Source organism: Gavialis gangeticus, unplaced genomic scaffold (assembly GCF_001723915.1).
Source record: "Gavialis gangeticus isolate Ggan-Ray unplaced genomic scaffold, GavGan_comp1, whole genome shotgun sequence".
Classification (NCBI taxonomy): Eukaryota; Metazoa; Chordata; order Crocodylia; family Gavialidae; genus Gavialis; species Gavialis gangeticus.
The window spans coordinates 2,874,546-2,899,891 of record NW_017729014.1 but is presented as its reverse complement, the minus strand read 5'-3'; the positions used below and the strand labels follow the sequence as shown (position 1 = coordinate 2,899,891).

The 25,346-nt window shown below is 47.1% G+C and overlaps 1 protein-coding gene across 5 annotated transcripts in view; it reads left to right on the top strand.

The window, feature by feature from the left end:
- Window positions 1-25,346, top strand: part of KCNAB2 (potassium voltage-gated channel subfamily A regulatory beta subunit 2) — a 127,871-nt gene that overhangs the window by 52,972 nt on the left and 49,553 nt on the right. For 4 of the 5 annotated variants that reach the window (XM_019511620.1, XM_019511621.1, XM_019511619.1 and 1 more), the window contains 2 exons: window positions 8,496-8,615; window positions 9,298-9,339. In XM_019511620.1, coding sequence (XP_019367165.1) covers window positions 8,539-8,615; window positions 9,298-9,339 — 119 coding nt within the window. In that variant the 5' untranslated portion in view covers window positions 8,496-8,538. The remainder of the gene's footprint in view (window positions 1-8,495; window positions 8,616-9,297; window positions 9,340-25,346) is intronic. The other variant, XM_019511624.1, reaches the window with a different exon arrangement.

Genomic DNA, 25,346 nt, shown 5'->3' with positions numbered 1-25,346 from the left:
TGATGTTCGAGTGACCCTATGCATCAGGTTCCCAGGAAGGGATAATTGCAGCCCTGATGCAGGCTGTTTGAGGCTCTAGTCCAACTGGAAGGCTGCCCGGGAGGTGATGCATGTGTTCCCTTGTTCAGTGCTGCTGGTGTCAGAGGCGGTTTGAGGTTGCAGTTGTGAAACTGTGTGCTTTGGAACGGAAGAGAGATGTGGCTGCTGCCCTGTGTAGGCTGCAGGCAGCTTTGTCTAATGGCCTTCTCTTCCTCAAGCAGCCAGTGGGAAGGAAGCTGGCCCAGCTGTGGGAGGGGCTCTTGGCTTTGGAGCCTACAGAGGTTGAGCCCCAGCACAGCCTGAGTACCAGAACACAGGGTAGATCATTCACAGGTGGCTTCTATGTTTCTGCTTCTCTGATGATGGTGCAGACAGAGCTCACACTGGCAGCATGTTGATAGCAAAGATCCTGCATGCTGCTTTGAGGCTTGCATGCCAACCTTTGTCGGAAGCTGACTCAGCCCCTGGAGACAGCCTCTTGATCACTTGAAGAGGCTTGTGTATGCTGCCTTCACTTTACTTCTAAGCTTATGTACCGGCTTGTGCATCTGCTCGCTCCTAAATGAGGTTAGGAGTTTTCTCTTCCTCTGTGCTGTAGCACAGCTTTAGAATTGGACACACTTCTTTTGTCTTGGACTTTTGAAATGGCCTAAGAAAGCTAGGCACCCCTGTCCCATAGACATTTCAGAAAAGTGAGTGCCTTATTCCTTTTGGGGCTTATTCTAAGCCTTCCCAGACTAGAGCCTTCACCGGTAGAGTGCCTGGCATGCTCTGGAATCCAAAGAATTAATTGGAATCCTGTTGCGGTTAGCAGAGAGAGAAAGGGAATAGAGCAGGGACTTTGAACATGGGGCACATGCAAGTAAGTGTCAGCTGGCACAGCCAACAACTCTTCTGTCCCCTTCAGCTAGGAAAAAATGAAGGTTCTGTGTCAGGGAAAGTTGGTTACAGGGGAAAAAACAGGACAGAGGTGCCTCAAAGTTGCTTAACAAGCCCCCTGGGTACAGGGTGGAGTGTTCCAGGGCCCCCCATTCCTCTCAATACTCATGGGGCATACTGCTGAGAAATCCTATCAAGATGCAGAGGGTACCTGCTTTTCTTGTTTACCTATACAAAAATCTTTCTGTTGAGGCTTTTTTACCACAGCATAGAGGGTATTTCTGATTCCTTGCTTCGGTTCATGCAAAAGCCACTTCTGGCTGGGGAACGGCAGAGCCACAGCTGAATCTCTTCCTATGTTTTCTGAGCCCAATGACCCGGGATCCTGGTTTTCTCTGATTTAAAAAAATTGCAAATTTTCTGATTAAAACCCCCAAAATCTGTGTTTTTCCATGATTAAAATGAAGTGCCTCTATACATAGGTGTCAGTTGACCGCAGTGTTTTATTGATGTATTTATGATTTTAAAGCAGTTTGGAAGCCTACCAGTGCCTCAATCACTGCAATAAAGTAAATTCTAAATATGTATACATTTTGGTGTTTGATTTTGGGTTTTTTATCACAGAAAATCAGAGTTCCTTCTGCCCCCTTCATTCACCAGGATGTGGGTCCAGCTGCGGCTGCCTGCCTCCCCTCCCCCTTTGTGATGCCGAGCAGCCCTGATATGGCAATGCCCTGCCCATACCATTGCCCCTCAGTCCCCTCCCACAGCCCCTGGCCCCACCAGCTGCCAGAGCTACAGGGCCAGGGACCCAGGTCCACAGCCCCCTGCCCCCCCCCCACAGCAGCGCCTGAGCCCCGGCTTCCGCATGTGGGAGGTGGCAGTGCAGAGCCTGGCTTCCTTCCTCCGTGGGTGGTATGACCAGAGTGGGGCCTGTTGAGGAGGGAGAGTGGCGACAGCTGCCACTGCAGGCTTCAGGCTCCCCGCCTTGCTGCCCTCCCCTCGGGGCCTCTGCAGCCCAGCAGAGACCCAGCGCAGCAGGGCCAGGTGGGAAAGCTCAGTGCTACCACTGGGAGCCTTGCACTGCCATGGTGAAGCACCCCCTGGCCACCCGGCAGCAGCGAGAGGCACAACTCCACGTCACCACCCCCACTGCTGCTGGGTGGGCAGGGGGCACCTCGTCATGGCAGTGTGGGGCTCACAGCGGTGGCACCAAGCTGCCCCTTATTCTAAGCCTTCCCAAACTAAAGCCTTCACCGATAGAGTGCCTGGTATGTTCTGGAACCCAAAGAATTAATTGTAATCCTGTTGCAGTTAGCAAAGAGAGAAAGGGAATAGAGCAGGGACTCTGAGCATGGTAGAGTGCTCAGAGTGAGAAAGAGACCCCTGCTGTGCCAAGTCTCACCCACTGAGCTGTGGAGGCCCCAGGAGCAGGGCAGGGAGCCTGAGCCTGCAGCAGGCTGCCCACACCTGCCCCATGCACAAATATGGGGGAGTATATGCCCCTATAGGCTCCCAGGAATGCATACAGCAAAGGGGAGCCAGCCCCTTGCCCCACCACCTCCCAAATGAGCTGCCTATGGGGCCCGTCCCATTCCCTGACTGAGGCATGTGGCCACGCATTCTGGCCCGAGGCCCCAAACCCCACACGCCACCCCAACTGGGAACCAGCCCCAGCCCTGCTTATTCCCTCCTTCACTATGGGGTCCTCAGTCTCTCCCTCCATCAGCTGCTCTCTAGGCTGCCTGGCTGCTGTGTGTATGTGCATGCACACATGCGCATGACAGCCACTGCCTGACTGCTTCCCCCTGCAGACTGGAACTCTTGGTGCCCACCTGCAAGGGGAAACCCACTGTTTCCTTAAAATGAGAAAATCCAGGTTTTTCTCCTTAAAATGAGAACATCGGGTTTTACTGCATTTTTCTGTTGTGGACTGAAAACCCTTACCCCTGTTAATGAGTATATTTGGTATTAAGAATGCAGCTGCTCACGTGCTTGAGGCACATGTATGCAATAAATCACGTGCACAAGACAGCTTGCAATATGGATTGTGACTGGTTTGACCAGCTAATGGACCAGAAGCCTTGCTCCCTGAGTTGTGTAATGCCAGCCCCTTGGGATGCCATTTCTCTTCATGCCTGTGTCTGATCCCTCCTCCCCACCTGCCACGTTTCTTTCAACATACACTTTGTACCTTTTTCTCCCCGACAGCTCTGTGTGCAGCCCTCCTTCTATCACTTCACATGCTGTATGCAAGTACTGTGGCAGGCAGTGCCAGGGCAGGAAATGACCTGGGTTCCCACCCTTCTGCATCTCCTCTCTCTGTGTCCCAAGTGTTTGGGCACACCACAAAGTCTCTGATCTGTAGCCATCATTAAGAAATGGGAGTTCCCTCAATACTAGAGGAGGTACAGGCCCCCACCCCCTTCTCCTTTGAAGGAGAGAGTTTGTGCTCTGAGCCCTGGAATAAATAAGTAGCCACTTCTTAGGAGTAATGACTGCTTTATTCCTGTACCAGCTCTAGCAGCAATGGTGCCATTTCCAGAGAGAATATCCATTCACATGTTGCTCGGTAAGAAGAATTCTTGCTGAGACCCCTTGGCCCCCGGGCACAGCTCCCTCTCTGGGTCATCCCATAACAGCTGAGTTTTGGGGTGAGCTGTACAGTGCTGCAGGTCGCTTCCTTGCCTTGCTCATGTTCTGAGCCCTGCAGTTTTGGTGCAGAGGCTGTAACTTGTGCTACGTTATTTTCAGCATCGCGTTTTAAGAAGCTGGGTCCCTGGAGGGATTGGTTACTTAACTGATGCAGTTGATTTCTATTGGGTAGCCCCAGCTGCAGAGCAGCTGGGAGTCTGCTCTGCATTCTGGTCAGGTTGGAGCACTGTGTGCCTGTGTCTGGAATTCAGAGTCCCTGAAGGATGCTGGAGAAGGTTTAAGGAAATGTTTCATTTTCTCTGTGGGATAAAAGCACAGGGGTGATTTTCACCTGAAAGCACTTCTCATTGGGAAAGAAGCCCCTTTTAAAAATGAAATAAGAGCCAATGTGTATAAAAGGGCACTAAGTGTTTCTGCAGTAATGGGCCAAACTAGGAGAAGGGACCTGACAGCAGACAGCACCTCATGGATGTAGAATTACAAGGGGACATGCAGTTCTTAGAGAATAAATGTTACATGCTGCCAAACCATGCTTCCCTCCAGAGCGCCTAGGGAGAGATCTGAAGCATGTGAGCAAATGCAGGATAAACGTCTTAGCCCACTTGCTTTCCTGAGTGTGCTCTGTCATGTTCCCTTTCTGGGGGTGGGAGGGCATGCAGGGTGGGAAGGCTCCACGCTGGCTGTGCAGGAGCCCATGGCTGTCTGAGAGCATTTCTTGTCTGCAGCCCTGCAGTCTGTGGAAAGGGGACATTTCCTGGCCATACACTAGGCTTCTTTCCTCACCTGCTGTTGTGAGGCATCCTCTGTCTTGCTTGCCCAACCTCTGTAATTTCTCATGAGAACAAGTGGCTATTGCAGGTGGGGAGTGGGGAAATGTGGCTGATTTCCTTGCTTTGAGCATTTTGTTGTGGCTGGCAAGGAATGGGAAGGAGGCAGAACTACTTGAATTGTCTGCAGACTAGCTGATGTCTCCATCTCAACTTTGCTCCCTGCTTTTGTTTCTAATATTCTTTTTCACTCTGCCCTAACTCTCGTGCCAGAAGCCTTCCCTCAGTCTGTTGTGATGCATAGCGCTCTGTTGTTTGCATTCCCCCGTTCTCCTCAGCCAGGCCATGGGCACAGATTAGTGCCAGGCTGTACAGGGTGCTCTTTGGGATGGGGGTTCTGTGCAGTTGCTTTCCGCATGGTGCTTTGGGTGGGATCTTCTGCATGATTCCCCTTTGCTAACTTCCAAAGGCTGGAGGGCTGGGGTGTCACTTGGTTGACAGCCCAGGGGTTATGAGTTCAAGATCATAACAGAAGCACTTGCGAATTCTGCTAAATACCTTGTCACACAAGGACACAAAAAAGAAAGGAAAAGAGGCAGCCAAAAAGGGGTAGAAGCTTCATTAAAGCAGCACCTGGCTGGAGCTGAGCCTGCACTTTGTCACCTGGGCAATTGCAGCTAGTCATCTGATGCTGCTGAACCCATAACCAGAGGAACAAGTCATTTGAGAAGGCACAGGTGCAAGAAACCACATGTTCAGGTTTCTCTACCCCACAGATGTGTTTGTGGAAGAGAAACCCCTGGCAGACAAGTGTGCATGTGCAGCAGTGTGCCTGATGCCCAAGCCGCAAAGGCTTTGAATTATGTGTGCTGAAGGCCTGGCTTGCACAGAAACTTGAACCAATGTCAGTACTTTGGTGTATTTCAGCTGGTGCAGAGCTCTGTGCAGATCCTATGATTTCAGTCTAGGAGCAGCTTATTTTGAGATAGAGGAGGCCTCTACCTGCTTGACTTAGGGTAGAACAAAGTAAGTCTGGGTTAAATTGGAAGAAATGTTCACACAGCCTTTGGCATGGGCTTGTTCAAACCACGCTGTAAATGGAGTGGAGCAGATCTGGCAGAGGAGTTCCTCATGCCAGTAAGTCTTCACAGAGTCCATGTCCAGGCCGAAAGATGTTTTTTCTTTTAAAAAATAATAATCTTGGATTTCCTTTCTGGCCATTAACAGGAATGCAAATCATGCAGTTTTATGGAAATAGCTACCTTCCCCTCTGTGAGCCCACTTTATTGTAGGGCTTGTCTTCTGCTGCGGTGGCTCATGTTGTAATCCCATTTCTCTGATCACATGCAGGTCCAGGAAGGAAACCCATATGGCAGAAAAGCCTCACACACGCCTTCACCCCCCACACTCCCTGGCAAAACAATTGTTATTCCAAGAATCTCTGTTCTTCATAGTTTCCCTCTGTGGTCTTAAAGCATCTCCCATCCAGGTCAGCATCTCAGTAGCACAGCTCCATGCTCTCCAGTTATCTATTCTGTGCGACAGGTCTGTTCTCTCTTGTTCTGCCTTCCTTGTGGTGAAGGGTTGGCAAATAAGGAGGGTAACTCCCCATCCGAAATGGGATGGTCTGAGCTGCTCAAGCTGCAGCTGTTTCAAGGTGGGCCTCCAGCACCCAGGAACAGCTGTGTTCCCATTCATACCCAGTCTTCCCTCCTCCAGGCACGCCTGGCTACCTTCCCCTCTCTGAGCCCTACAGACCTGTTCCTTTACATCATTTGTCTTGTAATTCTCAACTTCAGAGTATCACAGGTTCCACAAGGCTTGGAAACCGCAGCAGTACAGAGCATATGGCCTGTGTCAGACTTCACCACTTGCTCTGGAGTCTGGGTTTTTTTCCAGGCTTACTGAGGAAGAAGGCTGCTAAGAGTCAGTGTGCTGTTCACAGGGAAATCTGCTGATGTTTTAAATAGAAATTCAGGGACTTGAAAGGCATGGGAGTGGAGCAGTGTGTTGCTTCGCTCACTTAATTTTAAGCAGAGAGCACGTGAGGTCACAGCACACAATGCACTTAATGGAATATGATGGTCTCTCCCTGGCTGTCACTCCCATGGTTACCAGTCCCCAGTAACATTGCTCCCCCTCATCTCCGCCACACGAATGGTGAAGTAAATTTACTAGCCAGACTCTGAGATAATCCTGCACTGCCAGTGCACTGGGACATTTTCTATCCACCAATACCTCGGCTCCCCTCAAAACACCCCGTATGGTCCACCCTTTCAAAGCCCTTTGACTTGTTCTTACTTAATAGCATGAAGAACGGTGAGCACAGGCACCAGTCAATCACCACAATCATCTCTGATCCTATAGTCAGTCAACCAGGATTTAACTGGCCACACTATTATTGGGCACTTCTCAACTATTTTCAAACTGGACAGGATCACTGTGCCTCAAACCTATACCAGTGGGGCCTTCGCAATGACAACAAATGCCAAGTTCAAACCATGCCCCACATTGTTGACTTATGTCCATTTACTGTGCTACCTGGTGGCCTTCAAGCTCTTCACACTGGTGATGACATTGCCTTAAGATGGCTGAAATAATATGCCAAAACCACATACGTTAAATAAATACTGTCTGTAAGAGGCAATAAGCTACCTAGGAAACAGAGATTTGCCTTGGAGTGGTCTTGTTCTGCACTTGGCTTTTGGGGTTTATTATAGTGTGGGGAAGGGGATGGGGTTAACTGTTCAGGGCAGTTAACTAGTTAAAAATAGAAAGCCAAGTACCAGAGGGGCGGGCGTCCCATAGAGTGACAGCTCCACACAGTCTCCCTCCCAGCACAACAGCCCCTGCTGTCATTTGTAGGTGGCTGTTGTTTTTCATCCTGCATCATACTCCCCTTTGCTTTCTCCTCTGCAGGCAATGGTAATGTGAAGTGCATCCTCTTTCTGGAGTTGCAAGTCACAATTGATGAGTAACCACTGCACCATGATCCCTGAGCTACAGAGTAACTCAGGGAAGTGTGAGTGACTATTTTAGAGACGAATGTCCTGAGCCTGCCAAGGTTTACAGAGGTGCTCTAGTTTTAAGCATGGAATTGGTTCTATTTGAATTCATTGGGATTCCACATGTGTTTAAGATGACCTTGTGCTTATTGCCCTGGTGTTTCTGCACAGAGGTAGCAACAGTTTAGGCATCGTGTCACCCAACGATGCTCATCTGCATTGGTACTTAAAGTACATTCAGTTCTGGTCACTATGAGCACTGGCAGATGTGGAAAAAAACAAGGTTTACTGGAAGCAGCAGTACATTAGTTTGACCTAGCTCTGCAGCTGCTGTATATATTGGGCCCTTCAGCAGGGCTTTTTGGCACTTTTATCTAATAGCTGATTGAATCAGCTATTAGATAAAAGTGCCAAAAAACTCCACTAAAGCATCCAGTCTATACAGACATTGGGAAAGCCAGGTGTAAGTAAGGCACTGCCTCTTGGCATGCGCCAGGCTTGCCATAAGAGTGTGCCAAGTTTAATGTAAAGCATCTTTTTTTCCCCAACATCTGCAAGCAGCCTGTCTCAAAAAGACTATAGCTGAAGTCAAAAGGGTTGATGGGGAAGTTTTGATATGAAGAGAGAGAGAGTTTGAGTAAAGAAAAATAAAGGGGACAAGACAAAGCCATAGATGTGGGAAGCTCATCAGCCTTTTGCATAAGAGAAGAGCCATGGGGAGTTCAAGAAAATCAAAAGGCAGAAAGGGAAACAGCATAAACAAAGACAACCACAGCTCGCTTAAGCAGAGTTGAACTGTACAGCTGGTCCTGCTGTGGGGCCTAAACCATCCACAGACAAACTAAGGCCAGGCTAAGATTTTTTCTGCTGATTATGATGCTCCGGGAGGATCCGTGCAACCCCTGGGAATGGCAGCAGACTGGTGGTCTCAGTACCATTTGTGATTCCCAGGGGCAGTGACCTGCCCAAGTGTCTCATGGGGACTTAGCAATAGAGTTAGAAATAGACCCCAAGTCCCAACTCCCATGTCTGCTGTACAAGAGAAATATTCCCTGTTCATCAAGAAGATTAGTGATGGGAAATGTAAACATTCTTGTGCTTGGAGAAGTTCAATACATTCTAATTTGCAACTTTTCCCCCTATTATTTAGAGAATAAAAAAGGAGACTGAGTTTGAAAACTGAGGCTGGCTCCATGTATCCAGAATCCACCACTGACTCCCCCGCCAGACTCTCGCTAAGACAGACGGGTTCTCCCGGGATGATTTACAGGTGAGCCAGTCAGCAGCTTCTGCACCTTCCTCCACTAGGCTGTGCATGGGGCAGAGGTATGTTTTTCATGGGAGTCAAGGGGGTAACATTTTTAGTGGTTTTCAGAGAACAGGGTATTGTGATTGGTGCAGTGGCTTGAGGCAGACACAACAATGACATAAAATCCTTCACGTGCTTTTTGAATGTGTTGGTGAAAAATAATTGTCCAGAGCTGCACAAACCCTCGGTAGAGCAAGCAACATTGGAGTATCTCTCAGGGCTCTGCTGTGGGCTACCTCAAGTCAGTTGCTCTTCAGTATTTCTTTCTAAGTGCTCTGCTTCACTAAAGGGCTTACCTGTACATTACCTATATCCACCTTTTGTACATGTTTGCAGGATGTTCTGTTATATTATGTGAGCCAGAAGCCATTTGCAGGTAGCCTGACCAGATAATGTGCTGATAACTGCTTCCTAACACTTGGTGGAGCTGTTGTCATTCTTTTGCAGAACCTTTCACGCCGAAGTGAAGGGAAACTCTGAAGTCATTAAAAATATTATAGAGATGGGGGTGAGCCCTAGAGGCTCACTAGCACACAAAAACCACTGCACAATGAGTTGACTGGTTTGTCCATGTCTGACACTTCACTTGTCTTTTAATGTGATGTGTGGAACGTTTCTTCTTTCTTTCCCTTGCTGTCGGAAGTGCTCGGTATGGGAGTCCCAAACGACAGCTGCAGTTCTACAGGTAACCAAGTATTTTACTTCTCATAAAAAAATGCAGCTGGAAAGTAGTTATGGGCTTAACTGTAGAAAGCCTGATTTCAGAAGAAGCCTCAGCCCATGGACTGTATTCCCATGATTATCATCGAACTCAGTAGGTGCCATCTGTGGCAGCCTCTGGGAATAGATATTCTACAGTGGAACTGCTCGACATGTCAAACTCAACCAGCACCCTATGTTGATGCAGTCAGATTGTCATGCTGGTGCTGGGCTCAGTGTGTTCTTGTTGTGGATATTCAGCTGTGCCAGTTGGGGATTAGCTGAATGATTGTTTGCATTATTGTGGTGGCTGCATTCAGTGTAAGTGTAGGTAAAATAAATGCATGTGTATGCACAATAATTAAGCAAAGTAGAACATGTTTTCAAATGAAAATCTGTGTGCCTGCAAGATCAGGAGTGAAGTTCTGGAAATAATTCCAGGCTAATCTGCCCCCTCCTTACTTCTTATCTCTGTGGTATGGGCTGATTTGACCTTTTCCAGATACAATACGTGGGCCAAAAAGGGCAGTAGAATCTTATCCTTTGTTGTGAGTGTCTCCATTTGTGGATGCCTGGCCTGAGACACCTTAAAAAGGCCTGATTCTCCCTGGTGAAAAACAGGTTCTGCAGAATAGTGGTAAAACAGGCAAAAGAGAAGACTGCAAGCCTGTGGCATTGTAGGTGCAGACAGAAATGCAGTTTCCCGATCTAACTCACGGTGCTTTGCACAAAACACCATGAGTTAGACCAGGGGTCAGCAACCACAGCAGAATGGCCTTCATGCCATGCTCGGCACATGTGCTTGGCACACCACCTCCAGCCTGGGCTCTAAGCAGCTGCTGCTAGCCACGGAGCCCAGGCTGCTCCCAGCAGCGAGCTGGGAGGCTGCAAGCCCTGCTGCAAACAGACCAGGCTCCGTGGGCCCGCTGCAGCTGGGAGGCTGCAAACAGCTGCTCCAGGCATGTTGGCACTCCAGTACCTTCCAAAGTAGACATTGTGGGCTTTTTGGCACTCTGGCCAAAAAACGTTGCCTACCCCTGAGTTTTATACTGCTCTACCCAAGGCAACAGACATTAGCTGTTGGGTCAGGAGGGTGGAGGATTGGCTCCAATTTGGGGCCCATCCAGGGAGAGAAGCCGTACCTCTGCAGTCTTTCTCCCCTAGCTCTGCCCCCTCCACCCCCACACACACACAGCTCGAGTGCTGTGTGTGGATGGGAGAGGGGAGAAAGCAGGGAAGGGAGCTCATTCTGGGGCTTCCCCAGTCAAGCTGGAGGAGGGGGACAGGTTGATTGGAGCTCCCCAAGGTGGGGAGCTCCAATACACCCACCCAACCCCACCTTCCAGTGCCAGCTAGGCAACCCCCAAAATGAACTCCTTCCACTCCCTTCCTTCTCCCACCCCGGCCCCCATTCTGAAAATAGCATGGGGACTAGAGCTGGGCTGCATCAGCCAAGACCTGCTCCCAGTGTGCACAGACAGAAATTGATGAAGGTGCTCCACTTTGGAGCACCTTCATCTGAATCCTCATGCAATGAGGGTTCAGATTGTCATGGGATTGAGCTCTTTTAAAGTGGTCTGCAGCTGTGCACTTATGTTTGGTCATGGCTGTACACCACATTCTGGGCCAGACTGGGTGAAAATTGTCACATCTGTCTGCAGCCTCTGTCTTCATTTTGCAGAGGTTTCAGGTCAGGGCTAGCCAGGGAAAAGTCCCTTTGGCCCAAATGGCTTCATTCCTATCTTCCCCTCTAGTCCCCTGGAAATGTAGGTTTATGTTGAATCAGCAGTTCAGGAAAGCCTGGGATCCACCTCCCAATGTTTCTTTCAGGTTTGCTACAGCATGGCTTTCTGCCATTCTGTGAGCCTGCAGCATGTGGACCAAGATGACAGCAACCTTCTTTGTCATGGCATCCAGATATACAAAATACAAGAGCATGTTGGTGTCACTTCTGCCAGCTTATGACTGTATAGCACCTCATCTGTATTTGTCGGAGTGGGAACTGCTGTACATTAGCAGTGATGTGTAGGCTCAGACCAGACCTATTAGTTTTTCCCTAGAGTCCCTCTGGGATCCTGGCCAGCCCCCATTCATCTAGTGTGTGCATTAAGAGAAATGTCATCAGCTTGCATCAAAAAAATGGTAGCATTTTTTCCCAGCCTTTTAATGCTAAAATTAAGAAACCACTTCCCCTTGCCCCAGTCTGTGCTGAGGGCATACAAGAAACAGTTGCTAATGCTGCCAGTGGTTGGTACTAGCGACAAACTGGAACCCAGGGCTTTTCCAAATGGAGCTTCAGGTGATCAGAGTCCCAGACTGCTTTCAATACATGCTCAGGAATGGGAGCCCTTCCTTTTTATTTTTCAATGGGTAAAAATTTTGTTTGCAGCTCATTGTATTTATGTCTTGCTGTGTGAATGGAACAGAATGAAAGTGTGGTAGGGTGCGAGAGAGAGAGATGAGGTGAAAACCTGAGAGAGATACATGGTGTGCACATTTGTGAAAAGTTTTTTGTACCTCTTCTTTTTTTGAACTGCTAACAGATGAAGTTTTTCTCTGCATGTATTTATAAATAAGAGGTGGTGATCAATCAAGGCTATAGGCACTATGCAGTAACATGCACAGAAACAACTGTCTAATTAAAGTGAAAGCATTACTCATCAGTGCTGCACAAATAATGCATATAGTTTTTTGTAAATACGTCTTTATTACCTTGAGCTGTCAGCATCTGGTTTATGGTAATCTGGAAAGTTCTCGGTGTGGAAGAAGTCCTAATGAATCATTCAGATGATTTGTTTGGGCCCACACCTATGTGTTGTTAACGCGTGAAGGAGAGAAACTTTCTAGTCTAGTCTCTTCCAGTCTTCCATTTGTTGCACATGATATGCTCTCTTGGGGCCTGACCAGGCTCAATGCACATCACAAGATCATGCTCACACACCCCAATCAGCAAACACAGCCATGCTAAAGGGCCAGGGACCTAGGTCCACGGCCCCCCGCCCCAGCAAGAGGTAGCAGCTGCTGCAACAGAGCGGAGTCTGGCTCCCCTCCTTGCTGCCTGCCTGCTGTGAACTCAGGCTGGGGGGCCAGCTCCCTGCCACTGCACACACTCCTGAAGGGGCAGGGAGGACCCCTGCCCTCTAGATCTGTGCATGGGGCAGGGGCAGGCATGGGCTGCCTGCTACAGGCTTGGGCTCCCAGTCCTACCGCCCTCCTCTGGCACCTCCACAGCCCAGCAGGTACAACCTGGCTGGAGGGAACAGTGGGGCCACACAGGAATCTCCTTGCCTCTGCGACCTCCACACTGCCCTGGTGACACGTCCCATGCCCACACAGCAGCAGAGGGGTGCAACCCCACACCATTGCCCCTGCTGCTGCCACCAGGGCAGGGCACATGTCCAGGGCAGCGCAAGGAGATCCCCATGCTGCCCTGCTGTTCCCTGCAGCACCGACTGGAACTCTGCTAGCCTGCAGAGAGCTCTTTGTAAAACTGCAAAATCCACGGGCTTCTCTGTTAAAATGATAAATCTGCATTTTCCTCTAGTAAAGGGGGAAATCTGTGTTTTTCTCCATTTTTCCTTAGGAAGTGGAAAACCCAGATCCCTGCTGATCAGCATTGGATAGAACTGGGCCTAGTGTTTTAAGGTTATTTTGACAACATGGTGAGGCCTCCACAGAGATTGACAGGCCAGTTCCTGACCACACTCTAGCCCTACTATCCTGTGCCAGGAGGCTAACAAGTTGGAAAGCATAGCTGACCATGGTTCCCCTTGTGTGGAAGACTTCCTGGGGGCATAGGCTTAACATGGGTGGGTCGACACAGCCCCATTCCCAGCTGGGGTAAGAAGTATATTCTCGCAGAAGAAGGTGGCCCATCTCTGGTAGTCCTCAGTCGCCTGCACATCATGGTGTTACTTAAATTGCCAATTGCTCAAATCACGAGCAAGGCTATATAAAGGGGGATAAGGCAAGGTGCCGTGTTTATTGATTACATGAGTTGGACTTAGAGGCTCAGACACGCTATTCATACAAACACACACATCATACACATCATTACACACAGGCATACACATACACAAAACAACCGTTTCATTTACACATACACCAGATATAGTTACCAGCAATAGTTGCTCAATATCAACCCAGGGTGGCCAATTCGGGCATGCTGAGTAGATGATAATGATTTGAAGATAGCAGATTTGAGGATAACAGCTGGACCAGGGTGAACAGATGCATCTGTGCTCTGATGAAACAGCAGTAGAGAAAGAGACTTACCCAACTAGGCATTTTCAAAGTGTTCTTTTATAGGATTGGCATCCTCTGTTTCAGGGCTTTGGGGTTTTTCCATACCCAGCTTCTGTTTTTGTGGTTGTTCTTCTTTTGTCTTCAGCTTATTTCAGCCTTGGAGTGTTTTTGCTGCCCGTCTGGCACAATGGATGCATTCTTTCTTCTGTCGTAGTTGCATGTAGACTGGAGCAGAACCGAGGCTGCCACAACTTCCACTAGGGGCCAGAGGCAGGGTTGTCGGAGTACCATCAGAACCTGTAGCTAATTCCATATTGAGCACAACTTAGACCAGAGAGCTTAGCCCCTAACTTGAGCTTTCCCTCCTCCTGATTTTGAAGCATTTAGAATGTAGTAGCTGTCTTGAGCTTTTTGTGTTCATTTTCCCCCTACTCCAATCCTTCCCCTTCTACCATAGCTTGGGGCAGAAAAGAATTCAGCTCCACAGTGGAAAGAACAGAGCAGACACAGCACCAACATCCCTGCGTGTTGCTCTTCTATAGCTTCTCCACCATCCTGTTACAAAGTGTTGGAGTTCTTGCCTAGTGGGGACTCCATGCCACCCAGGGCCAGCTGAATCCAGGTGCTCTGCTCTTTCACTGAGTGGCTGGGAGGCTGGTTACCTATGAGGCTAATCACTGAGCAAGTCTCAACTTGCAGATGTTAATTGTTTGTTGGTTCCATCCAAAGAACCTTAATGGTTCTACTGTATGATGAGACATTTGGGTTGGTTTCTGTTCTCACATGGGCACAACTGAACCAGAATGCATGCATTTGGCTCCAGATTTCCAAACCAAGTCAACTCTGGGACTCAGCTTGGGACATTTCCCCATGAAGCAGACCTTTTCAGGATGTCAGATTGGATTCATTAGAGGTTTGCAATGAGAGTCTCAGCAGAACCGTAGCTCTCACTAACAATAGGAGATTTTATGTCTCCTTGTGTATAACAGAATTGCTTTTAGCTTTTTTCGAACACCATCATGGAGGAGAGTTTTTGCTTTTGATTTTTCACCTTGTTGGGGCTTATGTTATCATTGGCAGTGCTTTTGCATTAGCATATCTGTTGAATCCAAAGGAGTCCAAGCACAGTTCCCTGGGTTCACTTCCTGGTGCATTATCACAGTGTACCTTTGTTACAGCCCCAGCTTGTTAGAAATGAAACCTGTTACTGGGCCTTCCATAGGTTCTGGCAAAAATCTGCTTTACAAAAAGTAATGTTGCCAGTATTCATAAAGCAGCTGCACATCCACAGGCTTTTAGAGGAGGAGGAGGTCATTAATAATTTAGCTTCTGTTTGCTAAGAGGAAAATACCCTAATAGAACTAATGGAGTGCTGCTAAAAAACTTGACTCTGGAGAGACTTGCCTTATTCACCAATTGTGTTGGACGCTTAGTGCCGACACTCCCATAATGAAAAAAAAAAACCCAGCTGTGCTGTCTTTATAACTATCTCACAAAGCCCTGATAAGCTAGAAGTTTCTTTTTTAATGAGCAGGATTCCAAGAAAGCGGGTGAGTTTATGTTCATCTTGAAGCTGTAGGATCAGGAGCTGCAGTCCCTTTGGTCTCTTTGAAGTATATACATACATCTGAGCCTTCCTAAAGCAGCAAGTAATCTTCAGCCTCTTGTATTTACTTCAAAGTAAGATGCCTGCATCTTTGGTAGAAGAAAGAACTTAAGTTCATCTGTTTTTCAACTATAGGTAAATGAGAAATAAATCTGTTACAAAAGCAACCAGTACAGAGCTTGGTACGTGTCAGGATTAAGCTTGTTCTGTTTGTAAATTGACTGAGTATATTAAAATCAGTGCTGCTGGCTCATAAGTATTATGCATTTTTTTTAGTTTTAAACCTGGTGTTATGATAGATTTGAGTGAATCCTGGGAAACTGGTATCTTGAAAGAGCTAGCTGAGCTATACAGTTGCATTCAGGGCTTGTAAAGTGTGTTTGTGTCTTGGAGAAGTCAGTCCTAGAAAAATTTGAACTGTTAGGCATAGAGCTTGCTTTAGTCCACTCTTTAGAGGATCAAGTGGCTGTAATTCACTCAAATAGTCCACTGCTAACCTGCTTACTTTAGGTGGCTGCTTTGTTGAGAGAGATTATTTAAACATTATCATCCACTTGTTACATCTTCCAAATATGAGAAGTATTTTAGGATTTTAGTGTGTTTATTTGCTGCTTGTGGTCTGGAAGAGGCAGTTCTCTGTGCATCGGTGTGTATCTGAACTTTTTGAATCTGATACTCTTATTTTTGATGGCTTATCTCTGATTAGCAGTGATTTTGATGAAACAGTAACTCCTACTTTATTACATTTTTTGTTCAGACCTCTGTAGATCTTATAAACCCAGAGTGAGATCTCACTTTTTCATCCCATATTCACTATTAAAGTGTTTTTGTTTTCGCTGCACTGTTTTGTTCATCCTGATTTCATTGAAGCCACAAGAACATGACATGTCATAACCAGGCTTTGCCATCTATTCAGCTACCCCTTGGCTCCCCCAGGACAGTCCTATCTGACTCCCACTGATTTTGTTCTCTTCATTGAATCTGACAGCAGCTGGATATTGGATATGGCCAAAAAAATAATGTGCAGAATTGCCCATTTGCAAGTCATTATCAGTTTACAGATCCTATAGGAAGTGCTGCCAAGAACAATGCTGGCATCTGGGGTGCAGAGCACACCAAACTTCTTGCCGCCCTTCTGAACTGCAGTGCTAGTTCCTGGCAAGACTCCTCATTGTTTGATTTGTATTAGAAGCATTTAGGGACTATGGGGCACTGCAAAGGAGAGAACGCATAGGTGACTGAAGATGTGCTTGCGCCCTGTTGGAGCTGCTGGCCTTGGTCAAGAGAAAAATGATTCATCTTGAAAACCAAGGGTGTCCTTTATCCTGCTGCTCCTTCATTCCTCATACCTGGAGCTGCCAGAAAAAACCTCATAGAACAACATGTTAATCTTGGGTGTAGCAGAAAATCAATTAGTTGAGAGTCCAGAAGTGCTGTCCTCTTCTGCTTTCAGTGTTACCACATCAGGCAGCGTGCACCATTGTGAGTGCCAGTCATTTTCTTGTCCCTTCATTTTCCTCACTACATACATTTCTTCACACTCCAGAAGGCCTGGCCCTAAACTCTGGACTCACATTTGACATAGGTAGACCCCCCATGCACAAGTGCTGGTAGGAGAGCTGGGATGTTGTAGTGAAGGAAGGAATGCTCCAATCCTGGGCTTTGATATGGAAGATGATGGGAACATTGAGCTGCTATATGCGGAAGATACAAATCAGCTGCAGAACAAATGCAAGTGTTGTAAGCACCTAACACCCTGGGAAGTCCGTCAGAATGAGTGAACCTGTGCGGGCAGGAGGATGCAGTATATTTTTTTTTTAATTCTAATTTCAATTATTTTATGAATCTATTAAAAAAATGTGTCCGGCTCTTTAAAAGCCCCCAAATTGTTGTGTGGTCATATGGATTTTGCTTGCCTCATTCTTTTCCTAAATAGGAAAACTTTTAAAAGATTTCATAAATTGACATTTATTCCAAGGCTTATTTGTTGCTTTTTACAGTAGCTTCTTGCAAGCTAATGGCTATTGATTCCTCTGAGGTTACATTTTGATGGGAGAATGGTGCATCTTCTGTGTACTTTGTTTTTTAGATGAAATACCGCAAAATCTAGCATGCCACTGATGCTTGGGGTTTTATACCATACACAGTAAATGTAAAACCTTTGTTTGTAGTGATTGCTATAAATATTTTGTTGAGAAAGGAGAGCTCAACTACATTACTGTGCAGAACATACAAACAAGGCGTCAACATACAGATGCTGCCTCAAGGTAACCAGGCAGGCAAGAGGAAGTGCAAGCTGATTGTTTCCTGTGAGAAGTGGTGAGACTTCATCATAAGGCTGCTGTTCATCCTACCCACCTCATGTCTCTTTTGAAACTAGTGCAACCAGATGAACATTGTACTTTCTAGTCCAAATCACAGACTCTGTTTGCACAGCAAGAGCACAAAGTCTCGGTGGTCCTGAACCCTATAACAAAAGGCTGCATTTTTCCCCAGTGCTGTCACTGCAAAGTGGTGGACTTGTTTCATAGATTTCATAGATATTGGGGCTGGAGGGGACCTTGGAAGATCGAGTCCAGCTCCCTGCCCAAGGGGCAGGAAGTCAGCTGGGGTCATAGGATCCCAGCAAGATAAGCATCCAAATTTCTCTTGAAGGTGTTCAGTGTGGGTGTTTGAACCACCTCCGATGGCAGGCTATTCCAGACTTTGGGGGCTCAGACAGTAAAGAAATTCTTCCTTATGTCCAGCCTGAAACGGTCTTGTTTCTGGGGGCCTCTGACCAGACAGCCTTGTTTTTTACTGTTTAAAGTTATTTGTAGTTTGTTGTGCCTCTTGCAGGGCCCTAAAATCCATTTTGCCCCAGCTCACAAGTGCCCAGTAACGCAAATGCAGTTACAGGATTCAGCGTGTGTCAAAAATTACAGATTCCATATTGCATATTGCAGAGAGCAGTGGCAATGCTGTAGGTTGGTCCAGTGTCCCATATCAGGAGCTGAAAAAATACTAGAATTGGCATTTTCAAATGCTTATGCCTGCCCACATTTTTGGAGATGCTGAGAATTGTTTTCTGTGGGAGCTGCATGTTCCTGGCTGCTTTGAAGGCTAAGGCGCTTACTGAATTACTTCATCTTGGCCTCAGGTGCTCAGCCGTGGGCATCAAACATGACATCTTCATTCTAGTTCTCTTCACTTTGTGAAACACTAAATATAATGGATGGTTCAAAAAGCCAGAGAAAAAATAACCATCTCAGTTCCAGTCAACTGTCTGCCTAAGCAATCTCAGCACCTCCTTCCAATGGAGGTGTTTGCATCCTATCACTTACTGAGACGTGCTCTGCAGCACAGTCAGCAGGTTATTTTCAGCAGCCTGTATCAAATGGGAACTCAATGAGATGGTTCTGTGCCCTGTTTACCACTGCAGATAAAAGTATTGGCTTGATGCACAGAGTGCAGCAGCCTGCTCTATAAACAGTGCACTTTCCTCTGAAAAGCACAGCCCATGTGTGTCAGGATCCTGGGGCAGGGCATGGAAGCCATTGTCACTCTGTTCCTTTCTTATGGTAGATGTTTACCTGCCAGGGGGCTGAAGCATCAGTGTGGAGAGTGAAATGTGTGCTAAAAAGAAAATCAACTTCTTCTGCCTTCCAGGGGGCCCACATGCATATTTTGACTGAGATTCTCCTCTGGTATCAAACACTACAGTTCTGCGCTGCTGACTGACACCAAAAGGAAGGTCTGGCCTGAAGTGTCTTGCTGTAACATAGAAATGCCCAAACAAACCTGTAAACTTCCCAAATGAGCAATTTTTGTCCCTTTTGATGATTAAAGTATGCATTTAATTAAATACTGTTGGCAACCCACGTGTGGGCGAACAGTTGCAAACCAACAAGTCACTAAAAGCCCTGGGATCAATGATATGCTCAGAGCAGCTATTAAAAATCCAAAGATCACAACTTGCCAGATTCTGAGGTGCAAAGTGGCCCAAACCTGTGATGCCGAGAGGACTTTGCTCTCTAATACATTTCCACTTGCCCTACCAGCATGCATTAAAATGATCTTGTACACTATCCACCTAATTGTCTTGCTACCAGAAAAGAAGCTTTGAGCAGGTAAACGTGTGCAGCATCAATATGACAAGCTGGTGGTAGAAGATGTTCACATCACTGACACGGGAGTATATGCTGAAGTTTCAGTGGCTTACAGGAGCAGCGTTTTTCTGCTGAGAAAAATAAATGTCATAATGAAAGTGATAAAATGGAATGTGATGAACATACCAGCATGCAGTCGTGGTAGTGACTCCAGCATGGAGTAGATGCTCCCAAGCTGAATTTAAAAACAGCTAGCTAAGGTGCAGACCCCACTCTGGCAGCCCATGCTGAACTCCATTGTTCCAGGACTAGCCCCAAAACCAACCGAACCAACCAACCCCCACAAAAAACCTCAGACCTCTGGCAAAGACTTCTTGGCTCTCCAAGCTTCTTGGGCTCTACAGATAAATCCCTACTGTTTCTATGAATGCAGGGATTATTCTGGGACATCCATTAATTACACCATCTGCAGTGTATCAGCATACAATGTAAGACCATGGTTTGTAAAAATTTTTTTTTTTTTTTGCCGAGCAGTACTCAGAAGAGAACTTGGGGATACCGGGAGTCATTTGAGCAATCTCCTCCCCTAAGAAGAGGAAAACCCCCTTGACTCATCTTCATTTAAGCTACGTGGAGGAGAATAACAACTCTCAGAGCACAAAAGATCTTCCTGATTTCTGACCTAAGGAAATCCTTTCTCCTTAGTTGCCATTTAAGCCTTCTTGTACTGTTTCCTAGGGACACAGGGTATCTGATCTCCATCCTCTTTGTAACACCCCCCCAGCCATCTTCTCTCTCTGTTAAACCATTCCTTCCAGTTCTCTTTGACAGATCCCAGCTGTTCAGATAAAACCCACTTGCAGGTAAACGTCCCCCTTATAATCATTCAGAAGTCAGTGCAGTGAGGGTTTCTTAAAAAAGCAGAGCTCTAACAGACAGCAGCATGAGCTCCCATCCCATGTGAATGCTTAGTGTGATTTCAGCAGTTCATCATCCTGTGACCCAAGAGTGGTTTGCAGCTGAATGTTTTGCCCGCTTGTTTTAGTTCATGCTGCACTCTCTCTGTGGCTCAGTTCTTACATGGAAGCCTTTTTCTCTGCTTCACTGAATTGTTTGGCCACTTAAAAATAGCTCAGAGTTCTTTTTGTCTTGTAAGTGACTGTGGTTTGCTCAAGTGTGAGTTAGCCTCAAGAGCTGGATTTCCCCAAAAACCAGGTTCCAGTTGCTGGAGCACACTCAAGCATAACACCTGTTCAGTGTTAAAGGCTGGTGGTACAAACATATAGGTGCTGTTTGACCAGTGCCACAAGCTTGTTTTATTGTTGGCTGAATGAGCTGGAAAGGAGAAGTCCTTTTTTTTTTTTAGTTTGGGCCGAAGCAGGTTAGTCAGAATCTCACAGAACAGCAGCCACCTGCCTGAGCCTCTGGGATTGCACAGATCTTTCAGGTAGATTCAGTCAAAGTGTAACCTCTGGAAAACTCTGCAGATTCCCAAGTCAGGTAGCAGAATGTTGTCCATGACATACAGCGAGAGCCTGAAGAGTGTGGTTAGCCGATACCACTCAGATTGGGGCCTGCATCAGGTTCGCCAGACAGATGTGGTGGAGCTGCAGCGCCTACGCGAGGTCCGAGTGGCAGCCCAGGCCAAGACCAGGGAGGAGTTCCTTAGGATGCATGGGCTGTCTCTGGAGGACTGCACAGCTCACACAACCGGCATGAAATATAGGTAAGAAAGGATGCTCCTTTGTATCTTCTGGGTGGATATGAATGGGCATGAAAGACATGAGAGAAGCAACAGCTTTTGTGCACATTTCACTATGCCCAGAGTTTGTGCAGGGGAGAAATCTGCGTTCAGGCTTTGCAAATGGTTTCCAGGACATCACATTGTGTGGATGTATTTTCTTTGCTGCCTTCCCCACCACCCTCCCCCCCATGACACAAATCATGTTGAAACGTTTACTGGAATGGCTTCTTTGGTTTTAACTAGATATAGCTATAAGCATCAGGGCTGTGCTTTAGAAGGGTTTGGAACACCTGTTTGGACCAGCCCAGGGGAGCTTAAAATGCAAAAGGATGAAGCACTTCCCTGGTGGTGTGGCAGGGTAACTTTTCTTTCAGTTCAGTTTAAAGTATCTAGAGATCAGATTGGGGGCATTTAATAAACTTGTATGTCTGGTCTCTGCCCTAGTAGGGGCTAAGTGTAGTGTAGATATGAACAGTCAGTGCTTTACCTGTATACACCAGTGGGAAATTGGACTCAGATTGTCACTTCAGTTTCCTCAAAAGCAGACTCCACTGTTGGGGACCAGGGTGTGTGCATAACTCCACTCCTAACCATTCCACTCATCGGAACAGGAGTGATTCCTGCTTGGCTCTTGGTCCATTTCTGCCCCTGGGCTTTGGTTTTACAGAGATCAGTAGTCGGTGTCCAAACCCAGTGCAGTTTTCTCCCATCTCTCTCTGTTTCCTGGTCATGGGGTTGGCAGTCTGCCAGTTTGCCCACCTCTGGACTCTGAGCAGGGCACATGTCTTCATGCTGTTGCTCCATGCTCATCACATCCATGGCAGCCGCTTCACCCAGCACCTTCCCACTTATGCAGAGTACTGAATCCTCCCTCTTTTGGTCAGAGTGGGTTACTTCCTTCATCTTTCTCTTCCTTGTCAGAGGCCTGACAGCCATAGTAAGCTTGCCTCCTTGTCTGTAGCATTCTGTACACTGACCCTACCGCATATTCATTTCCTGTAGCTTTAGTGAATCCACTTCCTTTAATGTGTGGCAGTGCTGTTGCTACAATTTACTGATAGTGGAATTTCTCCTGAGGTCCCAGCAGATGGCAGACTCCTACCAGTGAAGGTCCTACAATAGTCCAGGGAGAAGTGTGTTGCTCTTTGGAAGGATCAAAACTAAGAGCAAAGGGTCACGTGCATACAGTTTAGTCACTGCTACGTAGTTCTGGCTCATGCTTTTCAGCTTGCAAGCAGCAATCCCCCCATGGCCTTGTAATCCCAACCTACTCTAGAGGCATATCGGGAACATCTTTTATGTTGTTCTGATAAATCTTCATCGCTGCTCATCTGTGCAGTGATCTTGGCAGAGTTTGTTTCACGAGTTCATGGTCAGAACCGTCATGCTTTTTTCCCTCAGCAGGCAGGTGTACAGATCTGCTCCACCCTCAGCCCAGTGCTCACAGTTTGGGACAGAACATGCCAGCCCCTAGGGAGAAGAGAGCGTGGCCTCTGCAGCAAGTTATTTCTGTAGCTGCTGCGGTGGAATCTCTTGGACTGTCAGGCTCTTCATAAACTGGATTATTGGCACTCAGCCACTGGTTGACAGACCTCGCTCTGCCCCCTTCCTCCACAACAGCAGGCTGGATTCGCATCCCCTTGCCATGGGCATGAGGGCATTCCTTTCTTAGGAACCCTGGACACCTGTTCCTGCCCTGCCAGGGGAGGGCGATTGTGAGGGAGTGAGCTGTTTTCATTAATTCAGTTTAACTGGTTCATCTCGGTTCACTGAATTCTCCAGCAGGATGAAGCAATGTAATCATGACTTATTTAGCTTGATCCAGGGCTACTTTGGGGACAGTTATATATGCACAAAGGTGTCCTTCTGAGAGCAGTAGCATTTTGTTTGCTAGGACATGATAGGGTGTAATGAGGCTGTAACACGTGTGGTACAGCCATCTGATACCCTTGTACCCATCTATCATTCATGCCATCAGCCCGCTTGTGGCCAGACTCTTCCTCCTGCCTAGAAACGAAGCAAAATCCTTTGCAGTGCTGAGATCCAAGCTTCAGAAACTTTACTCTGCTCTTTCTACAGTAGCAAAGCCTTTCAGGCATCCTTCAGAGCTCTCTGAGATCAGTAAAGGGTTTTCTAGCGCTCTTGGTGCAGTTAGGACCCACAAAAGGCCAGAATGAGATTCTGGAGCTGGAGTAACCCAGGCAACTGTTAATGGGGTTTTCGGTCCAGTTTCTCTATGGCATTCAGTGAGTCCCAGCACACGGCAGCTTCTGGCTGGGGGATTTGGGGAATGGAATGAACTCTTTGGATGCATTGACTTATCTCCCCAGTGCCCCATCCAGATTCCATACAAATACTTGGTGTATAGCCACGCTCCTATAGAGAAGCTGTTCCTCTTGTCAGGATTGAATGATGCATCCTCAAGTGCCCTGCCACTGGCAGTGCAATCCTTCACTTTCCACCAGCTGCACCTGGCACCTGGCTCTAATTAAAGTGGTTGCCCATTCCTACTAAAACCAGGTGAGAAGTGGAGCTTTTATTTAGTGGGAGCTCCCTGGAAGATTCCTATTAGGCCTTTTATTTGCCATGAAGTGTGTTCTTTTTGCATACTTGCTGATTATGCCCTGGGCCTTCCCCCCACTTCAGGAAACCCTTCTCCTCAGCTGCAGGCCTCCACATATCCCACTTCCCTACCAGCATCCTGCTCTCTTTATTGTCTTCCCTCACCCTGATAGGAAGTCTCCAGGAGGCCTCAGGAATCTCAGCTCCAGTACTGTCTGCCCGTGGCAGACCCCAGGCCTGCCTCTATCTCATCCTAACAAGCCTGTGAAAGGAGGTGCTCTGAGTGCCTGATTTTTCTTCTCTGGTTTGCTTTTGGCATGGAAAAATAAGTACCAGTATGGTCCAGAAACCTGAACCTGAGAGAGGATTGTGCAGAGCTGGGAAGCCATCCCTGCACTCAGAGACAGCTGGTGTGCCATTAATTTTGCATGTTGTTCCAGAGCCTGGTGTAGCAAGAGCATAAATATTGCAAAGGGGTTTTGTTTGTTAATTACTGTATCTTTGATAGGCTGACAGATCACTGGCTTGAGTGCAGCAGAGGGGCCACTTGCCCAGAGCACGTTTTTAAAACTTCTGGCGCTGAATGATCAGTAGTATCCATCAAAGGGTCTCATATTGTCCCAACATTGGAAGTAAAACCAGGGCACAACTTAGACCTGTGCCAGCAACAAGATCAGTCCTCTCCAAGCTCTGGCTTCAAAGGGGGAAGTCTTCAAGCACTCAGTTGAAGTAGATTAGATTAGTCTCTTACTCTTTCTCTCCCTTTAGGCTGCTTCTGTTGTGAAACTCACTGACCTCATCCTTAGCCTGGACCAGACTGTGGCTACACAAGGATTTTAACCCCCTTGAACCTGTCACAGAGACTCCTGTTCTCTTTCTAGATAGTTTCCTGGACCCAGTCTACTGTCAGGTCCAGAGGCTGTGTATTTGTTAAAATATCCTTTTCATGGTCCACAATGTAGCAAGCTGCTCTGCATAGGCCAGCTGTTGTGTCCATCTCTGTGGGTTCTGCCTGCACAGATCAGCCTGCAGGTTTTTGTATTTTCATTGAATCTGAAGCTTTGCAGGTAAGGTTTCCTTGCATTTTCTTGTATGACAATAAACAGGTAACATTTACACAGTAACAGTAACCTATTTAATATTTATGTGAGAGTTATTTATTGATGAAGTGACGACTGTGTGTGCACTGGCAAAGATATTAAGAAGGATCAGGCTACAGTATTTACTGACAGAAAATACTTTCATAGTTAAGTTGCAGGGGCTTTGAGGAGTAGAGGGGCCAAGGGGACTGACTGACTTTGAGAGTGATCTCTTTTGGTAATGGACAGTGCTGGATGCCAGCCAACAGAAATTTCAGGAATTCAGCCCCCAAATAAAGTTTGCCATAACCATAAGGGTCAGAGCTTTGCACAGAGCATTCTTTAGACTAGAGTAGTGCTAAATGCTTCTGATGTTGAAGGCTTGTCATGGATAACAAAGATCTTTACACATGCCTGCCTGTTGTCACAGGGTAACTCAGCCTACTTTGGAACAATTTCCTTTCACAAGGCAACAATGAGAAGATAAGCAGAAATCTGCAATTCGGATTGAAAAGTCCAACAGCTCCAAAAGCAGGGAGATGGCTCGAGCAGCCTCTGGCAATCACTACCATGGTGCAGCTAATTTTTTTATAGCCAGCAGGGATGAAGTCTTAGAGCTGAATGCATAGATTCTGTCTGCATCCCGCACATCCAGCAGAACTTTGCCCA